The 18,333-nt window shown below is 38.8% G+C and overlaps 1 protein-coding gene across 9 annotated transcripts in view; it reads left to right on the top strand.

Annotated features, from left to right (window-relative positions):
- The window catches only part of LOC129725242 (protein O-mannosyl-transferase TMTC1-like), a 577,063-nt gene extending 560,533 nt beyond the window's left edge, over positions 1 to 16,530 (top strand). For all 9 annotated transcript variants that reach the window (XM_055680803.1, XM_055680807.1, XM_055680804.1 and 6 more), the window contains one exon: positions 513 to 16,530. In XM_055680803.1, coding sequence (XP_055536778.1) covers positions 513 to 911 — 399 coding nt within the window. In that variant the 3' untranslated portion in view covers positions 912 to 16,530. The remainder of the gene's footprint in view (positions 1 to 512) is intronic.
- Positions 16,531 to 18,333: the final 1,803 nt, after the last annotated feature.

The following is an 18,333-nucleotide window of genomic DNA, read 5'->3' on the forward strand; positions in this document are numbered from 1 at the left end:
GTACATGTGTAGGTGTGCTGCACGCGCTCCTAAATCACGGGGCTGATTATATGACGACAACAGTGCTCATGTCGAGTCAATATGCTCCGGCATGTATGTGTGTGTATGTGTACGTATGTATGTTACTGTCGCTTCCGGGCGGCGGTGGCAGCAGAAAGCTGTGGCACGATCTGTTTCAGTGATTCATGACGAGGTAGTTTCTGTCACGAGTTTATTTGTGCTAAATTTGGGCCAGCGCGGGATTTTCTTCGCATTCTAGATTAACGGTTCTGACTGCGGAACGTGATTGGGAAAAACCAATTAGTACAGTTTTATTTTTCTCAATTTTGACAAAAATGTGTTTTTATTCTCGAATCGAGAATATAGGGTTGAACTTTGTTCACAAAAATGATGAAAAATAAATACCTACTAAATCTGAAAACCGTGTGAAGCAATATTTTTTATAACTTTTGAAATATAACATTTTTTTCTGTCTATACCACTAACAAATTTTCCCTCCTCTACTTCAACAGAGTTCAACATTGACCGCATACGACGGCTGCCGAAGTACCACAACAGGAGGCCCTGTCGTAGGTCCCTCGATTGACCCAGAAATCAGCATAAGAATTTTGCGAGCACCGCACTGCAACCGCTCCGAGCACCTACCGGGATCATTGAAACACTGTAAAACAATACCGAATACGGCAAGTTCGCCCCCAGTCAAACCATCATCGTCGAACTCGAGCCGATCCAAAGCCACTCGCCGAGAGGACTCCGGTTCCGGCAGTACCTCTGCGGCCGGCGCGAAGAATAAAAAGTGGCCAAAATCCCGACACAAGCACAAAGGATCTCCAGCCTCGTCGGAACAGCTGGAACCGAACTCCGAAGGGCTGGCACCTTTGCTGGTGTCCAATCTGCTGGACAAACTTTAACCGGGGCCAGCCGAGTGTAGCTCAAAAATGCCCAGCGGCTGCTGGGAGATTCTCCCATCCGGTGGCGATTGTGAATAGAAATCGGTAGGAACATAGATATGAAACGTCTGATTTACCCACTTTGTTCGGTTTCGTTCCGTTTGTAAACTAAAAACCGAAAACACGGACGCAGCCAGTAACGTGTTGCGTTCCGGAACAATTGAAAGCAATTTTTCGTCAAATGTCCAGGGAGTAGATACAGGCAGTACTGACAGGAAACGGATTAAGTATTATAAACGGTGCAACACTCTTGTGACATTCGTACAGTTTAGTGTAGCGGCTGGACGAGGGTTGAGGAAGACCCGTCTGATGCAGTCAGTCTTTTTCAACCAATCGATCAGCTGATAGTGTACAGCAAAATAAAACTCAATCGATAGTAAGTGATATATTTCGGAAGGCTTGCTTAGTTTAAAGCCGTTAGTTTCTAAGCATCTATCTTAATCGGTAAGACAGAAACATGATAAGCGAGTAACAAATCCCTAAAGAATAACCTACATTTGTGAGTGAGAAAATAAAACAAACAAACAAATCGCAGAACTGTTTAGTTCAGTGATCCAGACTGTAAATTGCAATCCATGGAATGTGAGAAATACGAACGGAAACCTAGAGTAGCATTTATTTTTGTAAAACAATTGTAGTAGGTGTTGGAAGTTAGCTAATACAAGCTGAACATGGAACATAAAAAAAAAGAATAAATATAGCTTAAGCTTGGTGAAAAATTGGGAAGCTAGTTGAAAATGCCAAGTGATAAGGATCAGCAAGGAACAGAACAAAAATAAGACTGTGAATATACAAAACAAACAAAAAAACTAACAAATGAGGAAAACAAACAAGCCAAACCATGCGATTGCCATTTCGGTCCTTTTTCGTTCCGCTCCTTACCCGTGGCCAAGAGGTAAAAAAGGGAAATAATTTACAAGGACTATTGAACAGCACGATTCAGTGCAAACTGTGGATAAACGATAACAATAACGGTTACGGTCTAACTACATCTTCACGCAGAGGCGTGACGAGAGATCTAACCTCGGAGCGGAAAGGATGAGTTAAAGCGCGATTCCGATCCTGTAAACCGAAAAGGAGGTGCCCCACGATTATTATCCGCTACTGTGCGTGGCGATGGTGGTGGAGCTATAAAAGCTGAGCAAATGGCACCATAAAGCAACAATTTACGATATAATTAAGTTAATTTGACCTAAACACGCTTGGTTTAACCGCTACATCGATGTACTGCGTTTATTGATGGAACACCGAGACTAGGGGCAAATGAGATAATGAGATAGCGAGGCAGCACTGTTGACCACAGAGACCCTGCCGCGCCGCCCCCGAGTTGGTGGTGTGGGAGACTATGAGTAACTGAATGAGTGGGCAATAAAATAGCTTACTGACGAACGGATTGATAGATTCTTCCTATCCAGGATGGGTTGATGGCTGTGTGGATGGTCGGTCGTTCATTTCATGCGTCATATAATTTCATGTGCGTGTACGTACATGCTGCAGGTACATACTGCTCTATCTGCACGATCTGCACGATGCGGCAAATAACCTGTCGGACCAGCCAGCGCGCGATGTCCTGTTGACGAAACTGTGGGGAGCATTCATTTTTGTTCGATCAACTCGTGCGTGATGGGGCATATACTGGCCTATCGTGCTGGATGTTGCTTGTTATCGAAACAAATATGTTATACTGACATAAGTTTATCTCGAAAACATTAGTTGAGCATTTCGAGACAGGATGACATTGAAATTCGATAAAATTTAATCGAACCATTTGAATTTGAATGAAAGCTTGCTCATGTATTTTCATCGGAAGCGAAGTGTTTCAGAGTCAATATTAATGTTTGAGAGAGTATTTACATTTATGGGTACACTCCCTTGATGTCACTGTAGCTCTGTGTTATCGATCAGTTGCAGTTAAAATTTCTAGTATATCTGGTGAAAACGTATTTTTATCGTATTCAGTTGAAATTGATGCTGTTCGTAACCAGAGAAATGTTTACAAGAGCAACCTTCTTATGTTTATGACCACTTGCATATATTATTACATCACTGGCGTAGCGTAGTGTGGGCAGAGGGGAGGGGAACGGTGAGATAATTTATAAATTAGCTGGAGGTCGGGATGAAACCCTCGAAAATTATATAAATTAGTTTCTAGGATAATAATCTCAACCAATTTTCCAAAAATGGTTAGCTTCAGTGCAACTTCAAACGAACGTTCTAACTCTCTCAATTTTTGATAACGAGATGGATTCATTGCAACCTGGCACTGTGTTACATACTTTCGAATTATTATTTAATACTAAATGCATAACTGAACATATTATAAACAATCAAATATGAACTGTTTTTGCCTAAAACTCGCCTTTAACGAGATATTCGGAATTCATTTTCCATAAATTGTGATAAGCACAACGAGATATGATATTAAAATTTGTTATTAATTTCGTATGCGTGTTAGAACTTGAGCATCTTTCGAATAATACGATAAGAACTCATAAAAAATATGAGATTGATGAATTTTGATGTTGCTATACTCTCCTGCTATGCAACTGAAAAACGCGATCGAAGTTATTTTCACCAGAAAAAAGATTTTAAAGCCGTATCCTATTCTGTTTTAATATAACTTGTATAGTGATCTTCAACAAGTTTCCAATGTTCTACGATGTTGTTTGCTATTACAAAACTTATAGTGTAACCAAAGAAAGTTTATTTTTATCTTTTATATTTTATTAGGTATTAAATTTTTTTATTGGGATAATGCATTAGTTTACGAACAAATATCTAAGAAATTCGCAAATATCAGTAGACAAAACTATTTCTATATTAAAGTATAAGTCAAAAATCACTGAATTCAGATATAAACATTTGTCTCTCGCTGTCTGTAAGGATTGAGAACATGCGCTCAAATATCAACTTCTCAGCTCTGTTGTGGTCGCCTAATTTTATTTTTACAAATTATGTCGCGGATTTGCTTCAAGGAATATCTCTTGGATTATTAGAATGAAAACAAATGAAGTGATTTCATGCATGTTTCTATTTCATGAAGTATATTAACCTATATAAACAAGTGTTCTCATTGATAGATAAATCACAAAATTGATACTCCTTCAAAATGGAGAATAATTAATGAAACAAATTTGCTAAAGACGGTTTTGAAATCATTTTATTTGATCAAAATAATTTAGATCACGTTTTTCAGCTTTGAAAACTGCGTGCATCGATTTGTAAAGCTGGAAATTGTTTCACTTAGAGCAGAGTTTCCGTTAGTTTTTTTTTTAACTCTCAATGCGCTTCAGTCGTCGTTTTTTATAAATGCAATGAGAAAAGTAACTACCATGGATTGGGGTGAATTGATCGATATTTATAATAACGTATGCGTTAAAAAATGGACTTTTTTCGAATGGTGATAAAAAAATAACTAAGGCAGAAAATTGAGTTTGATAAATTTCCCATGGAAGGTAATCACGTTAGCTTCCTCGCAAAAATATTTTACGTCCTTACGTGTGGCCTTCCGGCAGTTAACCGGAATATTCGGGATGGGGGACAAAAACATGCGTGTAGTCATGTTTTTTGATTCTTTCGTCGTTTTAATAATGAATTCCTCCTCAGTTTTCACGACAAAATTGTTGAAGTAGATCTTACGCTTCAGGCTTGGCCAGAAATCCTCGATGGGACGCAACTTGGGGACGTTGGGCGGGTACTTAGGTACCACATCAAGGAGCTCCATCTCTTCCAACAATCGCTTCTAGTAGTGGACCAACGCCAGGTCCGGCCAAAACACCACGTCTTCGGTCTTTTGGTATTTCTTGATGAACGAAGCAACTTCCGGCAGGCACTTCGTATTATAAATTTCTCCGTTCACGGCCAGTCCAGAGCGAAAGAAGAGCGGCTTTAACATCCCTTTCTGGCACCTTCTTAGGAAACATGGTGTGTGAAATAAACTTCACCTCGGTGCTCACTTCCTTCGTTGGGAAGGTAAAATATGAAATGCCCTGCCAATCGTTATCATACAGGTTGAGAGAGGTCTCGTCGTCCATCACCAAATAACCACCAACACGTCGTGATTTGCCGGGAAAATCGACTTGACCATCCTATTCAGGCACTACCGCTGTGTCATTGCCTGCAGCTCTGAGACTAGTGTACGGGACTGCTGCTTCCTAACATGTATGTCCATGTTCAATGTTTAGCCGGTTGCACCGACTTCCTGGCCGAGCACAAGCAGCGATGTAGCCACTTTTCCCTCGGTCTTCCTCTTGAGCATCCTTTGAAGCTTCTTGCCGCTCAGGGTCGTCGCCCGTCCGGAACCGGGCTTTCTTTCAATGCTCTGATTGTTGCCCAATAGTGCCAAGATGTTGTAGATGTCGGAACAGGCGTATCCGGTGTCCACGAGCTGCCGCACGATGCCCTTTTACGACGCAATGGAGTACCGTTCTTTAAACGCGCACACTTCTGAACGGAGTTGCTTCACTGTTTTCGCCATCACAGTTAGAGTTTGACTGATAGAGCTGTCAATTTTTTCTGCTGACTCATGGATTAATATGATTGATGCTGCATGGGTAGTTTTGTCAGTGCGTGTAAAGGTAAACCCATGAAAAATCGTCAAATTTTGTCCATTTTTTTTAAACGCAAACGTTATTCTTCAATTAACTCACTTTATGTAGATTTTTCCCGAAATAGTTTATATTTAAAATAAGAACTGGTATGTGTTCAAAAAAGTTGAGTCGAATGATATATGCCATTCGGCCCTTTGGAGCACTTTTATACTTTCGGTTTTGCAAGTGATTGCTATACCTTTCAAGGAGAAAGGCAAAACGCGTATGGCTTTTGGTGAATTTTCTATCGTTTACTTCATGAAATAATTTCGTGAATTCTATGTTACCTCATAGTACATAGAATTCACGGAAATCGGGGTGGAATCGATCACCCTTGAAATCCATACATTCTATTGAAAATGTGCTATTATTCATGATGAATGATGATTTCTGAACTGAAAAATATCAATCACAGCTGTTTTGCAAACGAAAATAGTAACATTTCAGGTTAAAATCTATTCATTTTAGCTCACAAGATGAAGTTTACATGTGATCATCGTTAGACCGATTTCAATTCGGTTTGTTGCAAAAGGTCAAAAACTAGCACTGAATTTTTTTTTGTAATTTCCTGCTGAATAATCAGTATTACATAAGTGGTATAATCATTGTTGGAAATTGAACTACTTGAGGTTTTATTAAACTCTACTCAGTTCTTTAGATTTAACGTAATTTACACTTAATTCAGTTTACTTTAAGTAAATAAATTTTTTTTTTGTTATTTTTAACTTGTCTTTTAAAAATTAAATAAGTTTTGACTGAGTTAGAGGATTTTCTCGAGAATGTGTAAAGTTGCACCGGGCATGGAAAGGTTAACTTAGACCGGTAGGTTAATCAAGCAAAAGTTGTTTTTTAGGATACGTGAACATTACCTAGTGTTGTAAGATCAGTATCTTTTAATTAGTATTATTTATCACGAATTTAAAGGTGATGAACTCCATCCCACTGATCAATTTCACTCCATTTTATGGTACAAATGTCAATTGTTTAGCACAAAATCATACGTTTTCATAAAACAAAAACTACATGATGCCATCATAAAATCACTAGCGTATCAAAGTGGTTTTTTACCATATGTTTTCGCTTGCTCCATCACGTTTTAGATATGTCATAGTTGACCAGCACTTATTGCGGACGCCATCTATTTACAAAGAACTTAGTTAAGCACCTTTGGATTTTAAAATGATATCATACACCAAGTTGTATTATGAGCATAGAGATTCTTGAAATATTAATATAGGGAAGTATTTCGAGTTTCTTCTCAGTGTTACATATCTTTGCGAAAACCAGAAGGGATCAGATATCGAACAGGTGTCAGATATTCATTTTTTGCAAAAAACGGAAGTCATCATCATGCATTCAAAGATGGTATCAGATATCTTTATCTGGTATCTAGACGTTCCAAAAATGCTCATATTTCGGGAAATATAATTCTTTTTCGTAACGAGAGGTTGCCATCTTAAATTCGCAATGGACTTCGGACACCAAGGCTTGATTTACAGACTTGATCATGATTCCAAAATATTTCCACTCCAACCCAGTTTTCCAGAATTCCGTAGTCGCCATCATGGATTTGAAAATGACGTCGAATATCATGTTCCTGCCTCTGCACATTCAATTTCGACTTCCATACAAATTCAAGAGCCTGAAAATACCCGATTTAATTTAGAAAGATTTTAAAATGTACGAAAAACCTTGTCTTCTTTATCAATTGAGACTATTTTTCAATACATTTATGGCCACCTGTTTTGTATAAGAAACACGTATATCAAGTTTAATTCAAATCAGGGATTCCAGAGTTATGTAGGAACAATGGTGTAGCCAAGAGGGGGGGGGGGGGTGGTTTTATGTTTTATTTGCGATGTTTGGGATTTTTAATTTTCGCTTATTTTCCGTCGGTCTAAGTTCCGCCACTGTTGTTGTGCCAATCACCGACGCCCGGGAGGCGACTCCACCCAGAACCCTAACTCACGACCCGTTGGTTAACAGACCGGCGCCAACGGCTTTACTTCCCCATGCGATTTTTCGCCTCAGAAAATCTCCCGGTGTCGGCTAGGATTGAATCTAGACCAGTTGGGTTGGTTGTGAGTGGATCACGCCACCCCACAACCGGCGTTGGGATTCGAACCCAGGCGTCGAGCGTGGTTGTTGGCGGAGACGCTACCAACCCCGCCAATGTTTGGGTTTTGTATTCGTTTAGCATCAGGGTTGAAATGCTTCGTTTCTTCGGTCCCTATGCGAAATTTCGGCTTCGTGGGACTTCGGGAAGTGTGGCCTCAAAGTGTTCAAAGTTTCGCTCATATGATCGACGAGAAAATATCGGTATGAAATTATCGAAATTGAACCTTTTTTTAGAAATCAAAAATCCACTTTCTGTCTTCTAGTTCAAAAACCTACTGACTCGACGATCGAACGACTACTAGAACTTTCTAAGACTTGATTAGCATAAACAGCGTTTCGATATCAAAAATTTTATGCTTTTTTATCTGCCAAAAAAGTAAAGCCTTGACCGCTTTGAGGCTCGACTTCCGGAAGTCCAATTGCAAAGATGAGGTTAATCATAAAGGCCTTTGCAGGGACTTATAACTCAGAATTCATCGTACGTGTGGAGAAAATTAAGACCGCCCGGATTCAAGAATGATGCTAGATTAATTCTATCAATCAAATTCTTATGAAACCTCGGAGAGAAACAATTTTTTTTTCTTAATTTTCCACCTGTCTTTTTATAGCTTTTCATTTATTGGCTTTGAAAACTTCATCGCTATTCTTCTTTGTTGTCTACTCATTGCTCTGCCATGTGGTTGTTGTTGTTTCTTCCGTGGAAAACAAAGTTTCTAAAATCATGTCTGTATGTGGGAATGGAATGTTTTATTTGTACCTCTGGGAAAGAGGTTGCTGTAGGATTGAGTTGGAATTATGCATACAGACTTTTATCAAGAAGACAAAACTTTTCAGACCAACTGCTAAACGAAATTCCAAACATTATTTTGAATGTTGTAATCGAATTAAACGTTGACTGAACTACATGTTAATTTCAATAACACGTGCGTTGCACGGTATGCAGTACCGCTAATAATAACAGAAAAACACTCCATTTCCTGAGTTGTTCTCTCCTATTCTCTCTCTTCAATATTCTGTCGTACTAATTTCTTGAGTGGAACGCAACCCGTATTGAAAGTGAGTGATATTTGCGCGCCAAACCATTATTTTTCTAATGCCGTTTTGTAAGACGATTGTAATGGATTCAGGGGATTCGCTGTCTTTCAAGCTGTCTCTCTTCATTACTCTCAAAATTCAAATTTTTCAAACACACACATACAAATAAATTTTAACTTTTATTTAGAGTTTTCATTTTTTAATAAGAAATGTCTCGAAAACGGATACATTTAGTGTTGATGATTTGAGATGACCACTTTAACTCTACTATATTATCAGAATACTATAATTCTTGAATAACGTTTGGTTTTCAAAAAATCTTTTCAACTTGCCCTCCGAGAAAATAATGTTCACTTCACCAAGAAATTTTCACTGAAATTTCATATTAAAATTTCAAGTTGGAAAAATCAATACTAAAGTAACATTTTCTCTCGTTTTTGAATAATAAAATTCCACTTGATTCTTAAATTTCTACCCTTAACTTCCATGGCGGTCTGTTTCTAGTTTCTTGAGTGTGATTTCCAACATTTCCAAAATTTTGCTCCACTTGGTCCAATCACCTAACTCGCTACGCGCCTCTATGTCTTGTACCGGCTAAATACGAGTAAAACACAATTCCTGCGAGATTGTTGTCCGACATTCCAACAACATGTCCCTCCTATAGTACAATTCTAGCTTCAGCGAGTTTCTGGATACTGGGTCGCCGTAGAGTTGCGCTAGCTCGTGATTCATCTTTTGCCTTCATACGTCATCCTCACAAACATCGCCGTCGATATTTCTGGGCATATGGCGTTCAAACACAGTTAGCACTTTGCAAGTCCTCGTCGAGCCCGTATTGGACTCCCGGTCTAAAACGTTTTGTACATGGTGCACTTGGTATGGGGGCGAGAAGTACCTTCCGTAAATCAAAACATGATCGATTTGTGACTCGGTCTGTTATGGTGATCTCGAAGTGTACCGACATGCGATGCTATGTGGAATAAGTTGATGGCCGTTTTCGTGAACCGGTGTGCGCTTAACTTGCCAATAACCGGTCTAAATTCTTCCTCTTGGCTAACTGAGCATTAAGATCTCTGATAACGGTTTTGATATCACCTCTTGGTGAAATATACTAGGCATGCTTCAACCGCACGTGAAAAGTTTCATTGTTACTTACAATACTAGTCCTCAACTAAAAAAAAAACTAAAAAACTGATATAAAAAATAACTTAGACAGGTAATTAAGTTTGATTATTTTCCCAAGGAAGGTTAGCTTTTTTTCCTGTATGGACTTCCACACTGCGACCAGAATCGTTGATCTATTGTGAGATATGCCCAGGTGTCTGCTGTAACCCGCACTTCTATTATTAACAATACCGCTATTGAGAAGCGGCATGTTTACTATTATTTTTTATCAGCGCTTTGTGTAATGTTCTACACTTCCTTTTACACACTTACTGTTCTCCTATACCGAATCTCGTTCCTCCTCCAAATATCACCAATTACAGTTCCCTGGAGAAGTTTCGTCGTGCGTAATTGTAGATTAGAACGTAAAGGAAGGGTAGAGTAGGAAGAGTTAGGAGTCTGAAAATAAACCCATACCTAAAGTCCTTTTTGACATCGAATGGCTTGATTCTACCAAGATTCGAACCCACGACCGCTTGACAAAGCGGACTCTGTAACTTTGCGGCTACGCAGTTCCTCTCGATATATTAGCTTACTTGCATAAAAGCTCTTCACCCTTGTAAGCAGCCTTCCGGCTGTTAACCGAATCATTTGCGATGGCATATAGTCACGTTTTTGAGTTCTTTCTGGATATTATTTTTCAATTCCTCCTCAGTTTTCGCGACAAAATTACTGGAGTAGATTTAACGCTCCAGACTTGCCCAGAAAGTCCCGATGGAACGCAGCTGGGCGGCGTTTTATGGGTTCGCCCACTTGGATACCGTATCGATATTCAGCCGCTTCATGTTCTCCAACGATCACTTCGAGTAGTGGGCTGACGCCAAATGCGGCCGTGTCCTAGCCCTTATGGTATTTCTTGATAACCGACGCAATTTCCAGCAGGCACTCCGTACTATAAATTTACACAAATAATTTACACAAATAATAAAAATCGGCTTAACCATCTTATGCAACCGCTACTACTGCAGCGATGCCTGCCGGTCCGAGACCAGTGGACGGAATTACCGCTTCCTGACATGAACCTGGCCAAGCGCATGCAGTGAGGTAGCCGCTGTTCCCTCGGCCTTCCGCTTCAACTCCTTATGAAGCTTCTTGTCGCTCAGGGTCGTCGGCTTTTTGGAATCAAGCTTTCCTTCAATGCTCTGATTGTTGTCCAATAGTGCCAAGAGGTTGTAGATGCTGAAACAGGCGTATCCGGCGTCCACAAGGTGCCACACGATATCCAGGATACGCGGCAGGATACCGTTCTTTGGACGCGCACACTTCTGAAGGGAGTTTCAGCCATCACAGTTAGAGTTCGACTGGTAGAGCTGTCAAGTTTTTTTTGCTAACCAATGGATTACTATGATTGATGCTGCATTGCAAGTTTCGTCAGTGCGTGTGAAGGTAAACGTTAATCCTGAACTTGTACATTCTGTGGTCGATTGACCACCACCCAAGTTTATGCTTCTGCTTTTTATCCACCACAATGAAAGCTGTATCTAACTCGTGCATGTTGTCGCAGCTCTGGTAGATGGTATCTCCGTACGTATGTATGTAATCTCTGCCAGCATACTGCAACGCTACTTTTGAAATAAATAATGGACTAACAGTTCCGTGATTCTAGTTTCTAATCTTTAGTCCATTTTCTTTACCTGGGTCTATGCTGATTGTTCCGGTCCGTATTCAATTTGTTTTTTCCCTATACTGTTAGTTTCTTTGGCTAGCTTGTAAGGTCGGTAGCAACCTCCCGTCTCGCCATAGGAACATCGGGTCAGCACTGTTTAGAGTCCCACGCTACAGAATCAAAGATTGGCATGTTCGATTTCCAAATGATTATCAGCTTTTGGGAATCATCCTGGTTTCGAAAATAAATTTATATATTCCTAGACGCCATTCATAAATTACGTAACGGTCATAAGGGGAGGAGAGGTTCTCTTGAAATTTAAGAACTGTTACATAGTAGAGGGGTGAAGGGAAGATCAGCGTTACGTAACAAAAAATCTCTGAGAAGGCTATAATTTATTATAAATCTAGAAAGAATTGTAATTCAGACGCGATGTTGGCAGTAGAAAACTGGTCTTAATAAGTCTCCTTTCTCTTGAAAGAAAAAAACCTTTCTTATAGTCAACTGTTCAGAGAAGTGTTATTCCTCTCCAGCAAAGTGTAATTGGCGATATTGGCACGGAAACGAGGGTTCGATAAGACTTCCGCGTTTGCGCATAATAAATCCCTCTTAGAACAAACTTGACCTACGGGGAAGGTTAGTTGAAGTCTCTCTCTCTCTAGGGAATTGTATAGTAGGGCAAAAGTAGACTTGAAAAGTAAGGGTAGAACCTAACACACACAAGCACGGATATAAGTAATAAGAGTACCACTCACATCAATAGTCATAATTCTCTGATCGTAGTGATGAGTCCACATAGAAAACCTAATTTAATCCACCTAGCGGTCAGACCCAGCCTTTCTCATTAAAACTTTTATTTGTAAAAATAGATTTACATGAACGCTTCAAACCAATAAATGTATATTCACTCTTTAGGTTCTAAAATATTGATGTTGTAATCTATACATATAAAACTGCAGTCCGGTTTGTCTGTCTGTTTGATCCATATAGGCTCGAAAACTACCGAACCGATCGACGTGAAAATTTATATGTAGGGGTTTTTGGTCCCGATAACGGTAAATAGTTTGAGGCCCCTCCCTCTTCTGGAAAGAAGGGGTCCAATACAAATGAAACATAAATTTCTGCACAACTCAAGGACAAACCAAGCAAATGAAACCGAAATTGGCATGTGGGTGTTTTAAAGGGTAACAAATATGTTCACAATGGTTCGACGCCCCTTCCTCTTCTGGAAGCACATGTTTCTGCACAAATTTCTGCACATCTCGCAAACTAGTCAACTAAATGGGACCATATTTGGCAGGTGAATGATTTTAGTGTTAACAAATATGTTCCATAATCGACCTCAGCCAACATTTTGGATTGTAAGATGGCAACTTCCGGTTTCTGCAAAAAAGCCAAAAATGGACGATTTCCACCCAATGTAATAATATTCGGATAAAGAATGATACACAGGAGCTAAAATCGACCACAGCTACCATTTTGAATTCTAAGATGGTGACTTTCGATTTCAGAAAAACAGCGGCCAACGACCAAATACCATCCAATATTGGTGTTACTGGAATCGTAATGATTATGATACCATTATGAATTGTAGGATGGCAACTTGTGGTTTCTGGAAAACAGCCAAAAATGGCCGATTTCCGTCTAACATGAGTATCTCCGGATCTAGAATAATACATGGCAGCTGAAATCGACCGCAGACCTCATTTTAGATTCTAGGTTGGCGACTTCCGGTTCCTGGGAAATAGCCGAAAATGATCGAAATACACCCAATATGGGTGTTTCTTCAGCCAGAATGACGCTCAGTGGCCAGAAATTATCTTAAATACCAGTTTGAATCCAAAATCTTCCGGTTTGTGAAAAACAGTCTAAAATAACCAAATACCATCCAATATGAGTATCTCTGGAACCAGAATGATGCAATGAGCTAACAATTTACCTCAGGCACCACTTTGAATCGCTGAATGGCAACTTATAGGAAACAGTCGAAAATGACCAAATAATACTCAATATGGATATTTCCGTAACCGAGATGATGCATAGAAGCCAAACATTGACCCTTGACACCATTTTGAATTTAAAGACGACCACTTTTAGTTTCTGGAAAAGACCCAAAATAACTAAATACCTCCCAATATGAGAAATGGGAACGTATAGGGCAGCCAAACTTTGAAACCACGTGTTCTATCATAATTCATTAGTTAACCCTTAACTAGCCCGCTCATCTCATAATAATATTGATCAAATCGGTTGTGTAGCTACTGACATAATGAAGTTTTGTGATTTTCACATTTCGGTACATTACAGACGAAGTTACAGTCCGATTACAGTAAAATTCAATAGGGTGTTACGAGGCAGCTAGACTTATTAGTTGACACTAACTTTGAGGAAATCAAGTCAGCCATCTCTGAGAAAAGTGAGTGAGTTCAAGTAGTCTTCGGAATATGTTCCTTTTCATAGCTGGATTTCACATTTTTAAACATAACAGGCAAAGTAATAGTCTGATCGCAAAACAAATCAATAGGGTCTTATGGAGCAACTAGACCTTCCATTTGACACTGATTTTATTAAAATAGGTTCAGCCATCTCTGAGAAACATGAGTGAGATTAAGTAGTCTTCAAAACACGTTTCTTGTCATAACTTTTGAACCACAAGTCCAATCTTTATGAAATTCGAAAGTTAAGGGTATTTCAGGTAGCCCGTTCATTTGAATCTAATTTTGACTAGACTTCATCCCGGTTCCGAAAATACCCATTCTACAGTCGAATGAACCTCAAAACAAAGGACACTATATCAATAAGATCAAAGGCGTTACGGAATTTTGAACTAATATAAAAGATTTACAATTTTTCTCATCCACAAATTAAATTTTCGTTCAAAGAATTAAGAGTATAATTCATACCATATTGGACCATATTGCGACTAGTAATTTTGATCTTCTGTGGCATTGTCCGCATGTTTCTTGCTGTTCGCACATTTTTTTTCCTTTTAGCAATAACACAGGTATATTATTATTAGAATGCTTGTATTCCTCAGTTACTATTCTTCTATCTTCTTTATCGACTTTATCATCGCCTCGAGCATATTCGTCTCAAGCGTATAACACGCTTGAGGTGATGAGGTTTCTGAAAGTTTAGATAAGAGTTTTTCAGTCTGGAAAGAATTTTTTTTTATACCACCCGCTTGCCAAAGCGGTCTCTGTAACTTCGTGACTGCGAAGCTCCTCAATTATATACTGACACATAAAGACACATGGTAGTTTATTTGATTTCTGAAATTTATTGTCATTACAATGGAAAAGTTGGGTTTTACTTAAGAATGCAGAGGTCTGGAACGGGCTATGAACCGAAAAATTTTAATTCTTATTCAATTTGGTCAGCAAAACTAAATATGATGAAAATTTAATTATAGAAACTATTTACTCGAAACATAAACGAGACGAGATTTTTTCTTTAATTCGCACAGAAATATTTCGGAACGAAACAGTTGTTCGCGAAACGTAAATCTCATCATTGGAACATTCCGGCATTGCAACTCTACACTCGGTTGGCGAAGCAATTTTAAGGCAACCTTGTTGGTTCGCTGCATTAAATCCAGCAGAAGTGACACTAGCTTTTCAACGTCGGAAAACAGATTAGATTCCGCTGTACAATTTCGCGCTGAGCATGCGGGTGTCCTTAACGCTCCAATGGCGGCTTGTCTCGTTTCAAGTGGCATCCCGAAGAGCATTCATCAGTGGCATGCACGCGGCTATTATGTGTACACGTAGCTCAACTACCGTCATGCGAGGTGAAATGTTTTAAACATCGATTGAAACAATGCGTCCTTCTCTTTAGGTAGAAGTTGTTCAAAACCACACGGTGTACAATCGATGTGACACTGCTGCGACGTGTGTCCTCAAGTGGAGTGCATCGTTCAAATATGCGTGTGCTCAAAGCTACTAATCAAGGCGTAAGCTCAGTAATGTTAGCATGCTGTCATCGGCTTCAGAAAAGAATAACTCCGGCGTGTTTTTTCTCGTTTCAAGGTGCAATTACTACCCGAATAGCAGAGGGGAATCTGCTCATTTGACGAGAGCGATGAGCGTTTTTGTTTTGACAACAAACATAAGTATTGAGACGGAAAATGAAGGGAAACATATTCCCTTTGTGTTCGATTGAGGGATCCATGCACAATACAAAGGGTCTGTTTTCATTGTGTATACGTTACATGTTTGTACATACTGTTGGAAAGTGCAGGTTCTTGATAAAGCAATGAATAAGTCATGAGCAATATGTCAATGCATAAAATATCAAACAGCGACAAACATCGACTCTAACTGTGCGCTCCAAATGCATATCTGCCAACTTAAAAGCTTTTTGTTCAACAGTCAGCCGCTCACGTCTCCAACCCGCGTCGACAGACAACGTTCATCAATTCTCATTTGCTTCTAGAGGATGGTTGAAAATTGTACATACTACTGACAGTCAGTTGATAATGTTTTATTCATAATGACAAATGAAATGATAATTTAATTTTTTTTCTCTGAAAGGTTTTCGATAGGTAATTTAACTAACAAACTGTAGATAAAATGCATATGAACGAGGTTACTAAAACTTCAGAATGCATACCGTCAGTAAGGAAAATCCTTCAATACCGAAAAAACAGAGCGAATTTAACCCGACAGTGAACAGGCGAGGCATATTCAACTCGTAATTATCGGAATAGTAGAGCGTAAATATCACAACCAGCAATGATGAAACAATTTATGCATTACAAGTAAACTGGAAAAGGTGTGGCACCAAAGCGGTGCACATGCGTGTGGCAAAAAAACCGAACTTAAAATAAATTTATTGCGAACCAACTACACTGAAACGAATAAGAAAAGCAAATATTTCACGTAAGCTCACAAGAGCATACAAAAAATTGTATGGTTAACGAAATGAGAGCAAAAATCATTTCGATACTGAAAAAATACGAAGAGAACTTCACAACACAAACAACTATAAAAAAACCAAACGAGCATGAAAACAATAAGAGTGCAGGCTTTTTATATTTAAACGAAAATAAAAAAAAACCGATGCAAAATTTTGTTGACTCTGTCATTAAATGTACAAACCTATCCGAAAGGCAAACCATTCTAGCGATCCATCATGTTGCGGAGGTTGTAAAACAAAAACAGAACAACAACAAAAAAAGAAAGTGCACACCAAACCGAATGGGTCGAATAATAATTGAATAGAACCGTTTTTATCAACACCGCCAACATTTTAAAAAATTGAACTTTTTCAGGCCTTCAACCTCCGCTTCTCCGCAGGTCACAGGCGTGCCCTCAGTTTACGTTGACGGCCACCGCAAATTTATAGGATCATTATCCGCCGAAGCAGCCACGGAATCGCATGAGCATGAGTGGAATGAACATTTTATGATGGGCTTGAACTGACTGACAGGGGGCTGAACATGACTACACTAATAATATAGACACATTTGTTCCACATGGTGCTAACAACGTTCGAACAATTGACTCCCTACTCGGTACAGCGGAAGTCCGTCCTGCTACCATCATTTTGCTGTGTGTATGTGTGAAGGTAATCGGTGCTCTACGATAATGCTATCTATTCTCTATTTTCTATTTATGATTGGCCATCATAGCCAGAAAGTGGTCCATTTAGTGCGAAAAATGAAATTTCTTTTTTATTGAAAAAAACTAAATGATATTGGGGCATAAAATGGCTGTTTTGTTACACGCGCTTCGTATTTTGAAACCAGCACCAACAAATTAAAAGTGGAAGCAACAACTTCACTAGAAGATAGACACCCCTTCTGAATGAAGTTCAACGGCATCGACTACCAAGTTTCAGGGTTTCCAACTAGTTAGAGTCTGGATTGCCAACGGGCCACGAATCATTTAGCCAAAACTGGCGATACAAAAATTTAAACAGAGCTATTGAATTCATTTGTGAAAATTTGTTTTTCCAGTTCTATTTCTAGTCACCCCACATGTTTTTTTGTCGATATTTGGTTTTCTTCGTCAATGGGAAAAAAAGTGTGAAGTGTGTTTATATACTTTTAATAAAATACTTTTAATACAATATAATAAAAATCCACATACTCTATCCTACTACTATTTACACCATGTGTGAAATCTTGTCTGTATCAGTTCTGTATTCTCTCAAGCAAATTAATACTTACAAATGATGTAATTTCTGAAGATGTGTAAGATGCGCGTTTGCAGGCATATTTATTTTGGTATCGAATACACGTTTCCATGTGACTACAAAAAGAAGAGAAATATTCTCGCATTATGAGTTTTTAAATTTTATTCGATTTGTTGCGTAGTTTTCTTGCGCCTAAAAACTGAACTGGTGTAGACTCGACTCGACCATGTTTTTCAAACGAAACGAGTTAGTAGTTTCAAACAATGTCATAAACTCGAATAAGAAGTTTACAAACATATTACATTTCATTTCATTTCATTTTGGTTTCATTTTGCTCAGAAAAAGAAAACATCAACATCGAAACATCATAGAAAATTATTATTTTGTGTGGATTAAAAACTAATTTAACGATATCAAATGCACGCTTTTGTTCTTAACCGATTCCGTATTTGCTTAAAAGCACTCCCAAGCAGGGTTGATATTTGTTGACACTCTTGATTGAAGGTGAAAAAAAGCATCCATAAACGTTATTTTGACGTAGGACTACGTCTAACCGCACTATATCGAGATACATTCTGCGGAAACTAAAACCAAGGTGTAACGTTGGAATGAAAGATTTCAAACGGTAATGCTGATGTAACCACATGATGGATTACAATAATCAATATGTCGTTGGATTGATAAAATTATGGACAATTTTGTGATTCCTCAGTTATCATTATCATTTCAGCTT

Source organism: Wyeomyia smithii, chromosome 2 (genome assembly GCF_029784165.1).
Source record: "Wyeomyia smithii strain HCP4-BCI-WySm-NY-G18 chromosome 2, ASM2978416v1, whole genome shotgun sequence".
Taxonomy (NCBI): Eukaryota; Metazoa; Arthropoda; class Insecta; order Diptera; family Culicidae; genus Wyeomyia; species Wyeomyia smithii.